At 41.3% G+C, this 8407-nt stretch overlaps 1 protein-coding gene across 1 annotated transcript in view; it reads right to left on the bottom strand.

Annotated features, from left to right (window-relative positions):
* Positions 1 to 1105, bottom strand: part of LOC135633197 (probable E3 ubiquitin-protein ligase ARI8) — a 19417-nt gene extending 18312 nt beyond the window's left edge. Inside the window, exon 1 of the mRNA XM_065142388.1 lies at positions 746 to 1105. Within this exon, the coding sequence (XP_064998460.1) occupies positions 746 to 907 (162 nt within the window). The 5' untranslated portion in view covers positions 908 to 1105. The remainder of the gene's footprint in view (positions 1 to 745) is intronic.
* Positions 1106 to 8407: the final 7302 nt, after the last annotated feature.

Raw genomic sequence — 8407 nt, 5'->3', positions numbered from 1 at the left:
GTAACAAACAAATCAAAGTATTAGTGAATTACTGCCAATAAGAGGCTATAACTTTTGCATGACATGAGGTACAGAAAGACTCTAGCAAAGCAACTTAAACAGATCACATAACACGGGAACATGAGAATGATGACTTGAGTATCCCCTCGGATGTCCAACTAGCATCTAGCATTTATCAACTCATGGTCCAACATATGTGCTTAATAGAGCAGAATAAGAAAAGAAAGACACGAATCTACAAGTTCCACACGGTCACCACACTTTATGTTCGCTTGATTCATATCGGTTCACAATATTGCACCTGACTCATGGTCCACAAGTCTCACAATATTGCGCGAGTAAAAGAAAGCGGCAACACGAAAAGAAAGTGTCTCTCTTTTAAAATCTTAAAAACAATGCAGTTTTAGGAGAACAAAAGTAGGGCAACATCATCGTCTCACATTTAAATGGCAAAAATAAAAGTTGCACATAATTCTTTTTAACGTCAAATGAACAATCTCATTACCATAAACTTCTACATTGACCAATTTCTAAGACAAGCTAGTGACTACCAGGTAATATTAGAAAGAATCATGCTGCCAATTCGACGACAAGGTCTTGCTTCTGCTTGTTAAACCACATAACGCATCAAATTCAGCTCAAAGATCACCACCACCATCGCAGTCAACAAAGCGAGGCAGCATAGAAGAAAAGACGCAAAGGAAAATGGTAGAGAGAGAGAGGAGAATTTCTTCCATCCCTTTACCTGCTGGCGGGAGGTGACGTCATCGTAATCGTCCGACTCGTTGTCGACGAAATCATAGTCGAAGTCCTCATCGTCGCTGCCTATCCCCGTCTCCCCGCCGTAGAAATCGTCGTCCACCGACTGGACATCATTCGCGTCATGCATGTCGTCGTCCGAATCCATTCCCTCCGCCCAACGCCGAGCTCCGCGCCCCAGCAACCCTAGAATTCCGCCCGTACGTGCGATCGGGCGTCGAGTAAGAAGGATCGGGGACGAAATCAAGGGGGAGGAGGAGATTGGGGCCTCGAACGCTAGAACGGAACGGCGGCCAGATTTGGGTCCGCCCGCCCGTAGCGGTTTCGGTGCGTTTGGACTATACCCTCCAGCCTCGCCCTTTGGTAAATATTGGGTGGGACAGTCATGTGAACGATAATTAATTGAACGGTAATATACATTATAAGTTCAAAAAAGAAAATTAGCGGTTTACTTAAAAAGTGAAGCGGCATATAATTCGGTTCAAAATCAACCTATTTATAGTAAATAATTTTTTTCTAACATTAATTCCGTTGAAACACATCTTTCGAGTATTCGGACGAAACGCATAACGTAAATATTTTTTTCATAACTTCAAATGTTGGCAAAAATTATTATAACAAAATAATTCTTATTAAAATAGTTTCTCATCAAAATATCAATTTATTATCAATGTAAAGATAAACCAAAATAGCATAAATAATACAACAATAAATCAATCATAAAGTGAGATACCGAATTTTTACATGAAAAACACAATGCGAGAAAAACCACGGATCGTAATCCATTTCAAACTTCTACTATTACTGATAATGATAATAGATTTACAAAAAATCTTTTTCATAATAACCAGATGATCATAATAACATCAAGAACATATATCTTAGCTCAATAGTAACATATCATCAAGATGGATTTCATAAAAGAAAAATTTTAGGTCTCATCAAATAGGTATAGCATAAAAGCATATTAGAGAGGATAAACTGTAGATCGCTACCATTAAGATTATAGAGCTTATTGCAATGATTCTTCATATAAAATTTAAGTTAAAACTGATGAAGTTTAACCGCTTGATCATCTATCAAAATTCTCAAAACCTTAACTTTCTTTCTTCTTTTCTTTTTGTTCTTTTCTACGCCTCCACAGTTTTACCGCACTCATGCATGCCATTGTTTCCCTTTCTCTTCCTTTTCCCTTTTTTTTTTAATACATCAGATTTGAGCTCAATGAATCGGTCCAAACCCACCTATGGGCTAAACCCGACAATTCTCCCCCTCCAACTCATATGATGGGTTGTACTGAGTCCGCTCTTTACCTACATACTTCAAGCTTCTCCTTAAGCAAAAACTTTGTCAACATGTTTGATTAATTCTCATTGGTATGCATATTTTCCAAGTATAATTTTTTCATCTCAAGCATATCACGAATCTAGTAATATCTTACATCAATATGTTTGGATCTAGAATGGTATATTGAATTTTTGGAGAGGCGAATGACACTTTGACTATCACAGTAAACAATATATCCTTCCTGTTTGAAGCTCAATTCCTATATAAACTTTTTCTTTCATAAAATTTCTTTGTATGCTTCAATAATTGCTATGTATTTTGTTTCTGTGGTTAATAGAGCAATACAATTTTGTAACTTAAACTGCCTAGAGACTGCTACCCTACAAACGTCATCAAGACCCCGAAGTGGACTTCTTGAAATCAGTATCACTTGTCATGTCTACGTCTGTGTACCCTTCTAGCGCAAGTTCACCATTGCCAAAACATAAACATAACCTGGAAGTACCTCTTGAATATCTTAATATTCATTTCACTACTGCTCAATGTTCTTAACCAGGATTAGAGAGAAATCAACTGACAACTCTAACTGCATGAGCTATATATGACATAATACAAATCATAGCATACATCAAACTATCTATTGCAGATAAGTAAGGCACTATAGATATTTCTTTTTTTTCTTTTTCACTTGTAGGATATTATTTCGAACTAAGCTTGAAATGACCTGTAAGTGGAGAACAAACTGCTTTGGCTTTGTTAATGTTAAATATTTCAAGAACCTTTTCAATATAGGTCTCCTAAGATAGTTAAATATTCTCTTTCTTCCTATCACAAAGAATCTTCATATCAAGTATTTGTTTTGTCAATCATAAGTCTTACTTAGATCTCTTTTAAGCTTCTCAATTTTACCAATATCATAGCCAACAATCAACAAATCAATATATAGTAGGAGAATAATGAAATCATCATATGAAAATTTCTTTGTAAACACACAATGATCATATGTGGTTCTATTATACCCTTGGCTTATCATAAAGAAATCAAACTTTTTATATCACTGTTTGGGTACTTATTTGAGTCTATATAAGCTTTTCATATGCTTTGTACATGAGATTTTCTTTTCCTTGACTTTGAAACCTTCTGATAGCTTCATGTAAATTTCTTCTTCTAAGTTACTATGAATAAATGTTGTTTTCACATCAAGTTGCTCAACTTCTAAATTCAAGTGAGAAGCCAAACCAAGAACAACTCGGATAGAGGATATTTTCACCACATAAGAAAATATTTCTTTAAAGTCAATACTTTTCTTTTAACTGAATTATTTCATAACTAGTCGTACATTATATCTTTATTATGAGCAATTATTTTCAGTCTTTAATTTGTAAACTCATTTATTCTTGTGAGCTTTCTTTGTTTTATGCAACTTTACTAAGTCATATATATGGTTCTTGCTAGTCATAGGTGCCTTGCAAGCTAATCACATGAGTGATGACACGTATGTCATGATACACATTCTTTTTGTTTATTATATTTTAATATTTTTATCACTTTATATTTTTTTATTGTATATATGCATATATATTATGATGTCTGTGGATATATGCAATGGGAATCAGATCGTGATGAGATCATGATAATGAGACTGATTCGTCTTTAAACATAGACCCTAAATAATTCTGGTCATAGGTTACTCGAGAGGGACATCAAGATAACCGGATAGACTAGTGTGTTGTATACTCATTCATATGATAGAGGCAGTTGGTCTCATAGCTGCTCGTGTCAGAATACTAAGGATATAGTGCAAATATTTATTGAAGAATGAGTTCATTAATTGATCCACTCATGGAATACTAGATAGTTGATGATGTTTTATTGTTAGACAGTGATTTCATAGTCTCAATAGTGTATCTGGTCCTTAGACTTGAGACATTAAGGATGTTCTGTATGAGTACTCCATCGTTTAATACCGAACTTATAGGTTTGGAAGTCCCAAATCTAGTACAACTGGTTATTAAGAGTGACAGCCAACCTTACAATGGCTATTGAGTGTCGATAAAGAATTATCCGCTCTCAGTATCATGAGAGGAACATCTCATGTATTCTTGCTCAAATAAATCCTTGGCCAAGGTCATTCGGATTGAGAGAGAAAGAGTTCTCCTAGAGAATCCGATTAGAGCGAGACTCGAGCAAAAACCATATGAGCTTGACAGTACCATGTCTGCTATACGATCTTTAGGATATTAGATGGATGAGGGACTATAAGTACACGGTAACTAAGGACAGATATGTCCAAAGGATTGGATATTGTATCGTTTAGAGATTACGACATAGTGGCATAATGCATTCATAGTCGATGAGTCGAGTGAATTATTATGAAGATAATAATTTACTAAGCCAGAAAGAGTTCTGACAGGTATTACTCGTGACCAGCTCGATATTGGGCTTAAAGGGTCACACACATATGGTAGGTGTTGCGACGAGTAGAGGTTCGGATATGAGATATCCGCTAGAGCCCCTATCTTATTAGATATCAAATAAGCTCCTGAATTATTGGATCTCATAGATGTGATCCAATAAGAGATTATTGGGTAGAGACCCACTAATCTAAGAGGCTTGGGTAATTGGATAGAGATCCAATTCTCGATAGGGTAGGATCCATTATGGTTAACTGAGGGTCTCTATAAATAGGAGGGAACTAATGACCCATATGCTGGGGCTTCTTGGTTGCAACCTCATATTCTCCTCTCCCCTTCTCCTCCTCAAATAATAGGCCTCGAGATTTAAAGAGCGTCATTACAACCCTACTGTATGGATCACCGCTAGAGAGGACACTTGACCCCCTTCATCCACTCCTACGAGATATGTAGGGATTTAGGGATATACGATCTCCCTAGGTAATACAACTATCTCATATATGGTTTTCTATTTCGTGGGTTTTGCGCACCAATCTACGCACGACGACAAACGCGTTGGGAAATTTAGGGTTTTTGTTTTAAGTTCTTTCGCTGCGCATATGATATCGCCCCTAGATTTTCTAACAGTTCTCAAGCAAGGATATCATCTCTTCTTATATGGTTTTAACCCACTCATTCTTGTGCTCATATAGAATAACTTTTTAGTAAGTTTCTAGCTCTCCCTTATCGGTAAGCGTAACATATTTATGTGAAGGATATCTTGTAGATAGTTGTTGCTCTCTTGTGGATCTTCTCAATTGAATCTCAACTAGTAGTGGAGATGCTTATTCAAATTATTCAGTTGGTTCAACATCATCAACTGTAAGAGCATCATCACTAACATTCACAACATAATCTTCTTGCTCATCTCTCCCATGATCATCATGAATTATAGGTAGAGGGATTGGATCCAAACTGTTGTGCTGTATACCCGTCCATATGATGGATGCAGCTGGTCTCATAGCTGCTTGTGTAGGGACACTAGGGATACAATACAGGTGCTCATTGGAGAATGAGTTCACTGATTGATCCGCTTACGGAATGCTGGATGGTTGATGATGCCTTATTGTCAGACAGCGATTCCGTAGACCTAGTGGTGTATCTGGTCCTTAGACTTGAGACACCAAGGATGTACTATATGAGTGCTCCACTCTTTGATTCCAGACTTATAAGTTTGGCTGTCCCAGATCTAGTACAGCTGGTCATTGGGAGTGGTAGTCGACCTTACGAGGGCTATTGAGTGTCGATAGAGGATCATCCACTCTCGACGTCATGAGAGGAATATCCCATGTGTTCTTGCTCAGACCAATCCCTAGCCAGGGTCATTCGGGTTGAGAGAGAAAGAGTTCTCCGGGAGAATCCGATTAGAGCGAGACTCGAGAAGAAACCGTATGGGTCTGACAACACCATGCTCGATATACGGTCTCTGGGATATTAGATGGATGAGGGACTATAGGTACACGGTAACTAAGGACATATATGTCCAATGGATTGGATTCCCCTGTATCGTCTAGGGACTACGACGTAGTGGCCTAGTACGTCCGTAGTCGATGAGTCGAGTGAATTATTACAGAGATAATAATTCACTGAGTTAGAAGGAGTTCTGACAGGTATGACTCACGGCCAGCTCGATATTGGGCCTAGAGGGTCATACACATATGGTAGGCATTGCGATGAATAGAGGTTCAGATATGAGATATCCGACGGAGCCCTTGTCTTATTGGATGCAGATCCAATACCCACTAGGGGAGGACCCATTAGGGTTTGACAAGGGACCTCTATAAATAGGAGGGATTCAAAGCCCCATAGGCTAGAGAGATTTTGTTTGCCTTTTCCTATTCTCCTCTCCATCTCCACCTCTGAGTAGGCCTGGATTTTTGAGGAGTGTCGTCGCAACCCTGCTGTGTGGATCACCACTAGAGAGGAGGACGCTTGACCTCCTTCACCCTCTTCTAAGGATCTGCAAGGAAACAGGGATATACGATCTCCCTAGGTAACACAATCTACTATATACGATGTTTCATGTTTCGCGGATTTTTGCGTACCAATCTTCGCACGACGACGAACATCTCTTTGGGAATCGGGGATTTTGTTTTCTTGTTCTTCCGCTGCGCATGTGATGTCGCCCCCAAGGATTTCCCAACAGTGGTATCAGAGCCAGGTTGTTCGTGCGAATGATTGGTTTTGAACTGCGTGTGTTGTGTTTATGACAGGTATGACTCACGGCCAGCTCGATATTGGGCCTAGAGGGTCACACACATATGGTAGGCATTGCGATGAGTAGAGGTTCGGATATGAGATATCCGACGGAGCCCTTGTCTTATTGGATGCAGATCCAATACCCACTAGGGAAAGGACCCATTAGGGTTTTGACACGGGATCTCTATAAATAGGAGAGATTCACAGCCTCATAGGCTAGAGTCTTTGCTTGCCCTTCCTATTCTCCTCTCCCTCTCCACCTCAGAGTAGGCCTGGAGTTTTGAGGAGCGTCGTCGCAACCCTGCTGTGTGGATCACCGCTAGAGAGAAGGACGCTTGACCTCCTTCACCCTCTCCTAAGGATCTGCAAGGAAACAGGGATATACGATCTCCCTAGGTAACACAATCTCTATACGCAGTTTTGTGTTTTTGCGGATTTTGTGCACCAATCTTCGCACGACGATGAACATCTTTTTGGGAATCGGGGATTTTTGTTTTCTTGTTCTTCCGCTGCGCATATGATGTCGCCCCCTATGATTTCCCAACAGTGGTATCAGAGCCAGGTTGTTCGTGCGAATGATTGGTTTTGAACTGCGTGTGTTGTGTTTAGGAAGAATATTGACGTCAAAATCGTTGACGCAAAAGCGAGGAAGGGCAGCAACAGTTGCTGCCCTCGATCTGCATACCTGCAGCCGCAGCCAGGCAGCACAGCGCCGGCGCATGCGCAAGCGCTGTGCCTGCAGCAGCCGGCCGGCGGTCTGCTTGCAGCAGGCTTGCTGCTGGCGGGGCTGGCAACCCACGGGCAGAGGCGCCGCGGGGCAGCAGCGCGGGCTGAGGCACCGCAGGGCAGCGGCGCCTGTGGCCGCTGCTCCCACGGGCAAAAACCCCGCAGGGGCGGCCGCCAGCGAGACAGCACCACCTGCGGGCGCTGACTCGCGGGCAGAACCGCCCGCGGAGGAAGCGGCGCCCGAAGGGGGCGCCCACCCGCAGCGGCATCGCCGCCAGCGGGCGTGCCGCCTGCAGGCGAGGGCAGTGCCCTCGCCCCGCCGCACAGGCCGCCGCCGGCAGGGTGGCGGCGGCGGCAGCAGCAAAAAGGGCAAAGGGTATTAGGGTTTTCTGGGCAAAAGACAGTTTTGCCCCTCGGAATTTGAGAAATTCTAGTTTCTGTCTTTTGTCCAAATTACGAAAATACCCTTAGGAATTGAGAAATTCCCTATATATCCCTGATTTCAGAAAATATTAATTAATTAAAAGGTTTAGTTGATTATTATTTTTATTATTATCTAGTAGTCCTACATGATGATGATTATTTATACATGTGATGTATGATGTGTGGACGGATGATCATGGACCGTGTGATGTGTGTACTTGTGATTATTATTATTGAGGTCTGCGAACCTCCATTATATTTCTCGTTTATTGTCGGGCCTGCGTGCCTATGATTAAGTTGTAATCACATGAGGAGGCGCAGCGGGAGCGTGGATGCCATAGCGGGACCCACGAGACGGACGATCGTGATGCATGGAGATGCATCAAGATGTCGACGGAACCGACGAGGACGAGATGGACGATCACAAGGCATGGAGATGCACCGTTGCACACATAGATCTTGATGTGAGTGATTAGGCCTACTGGCTCGGGCCTAATCATATTAGGTTGTGGTCCATGATCATCTGGTGTGATTGCTTATACACATACTAGATATGTATA

The sequence above is a fragment of the Musa acuminata genome, chromosome BXJ3-3, assembly GCF_036884655.1.
Source record: "Musa acuminata AAA Group cultivar baxijiao chromosome BXJ3-3, Cavendish_Baxijiao_AAA, whole genome shotgun sequence".
Taxonomy (NCBI): Eukaryota; Viridiplantae; Streptophyta; class Magnoliopsida; order Zingiberales; family Musaceae; genus Musa; species Musa acuminata.
The sequence above is the reverse complement of the archived record's forward strand: the minus strand, read 5'-3'. Positions and strand labels throughout refer to the sequence as shown.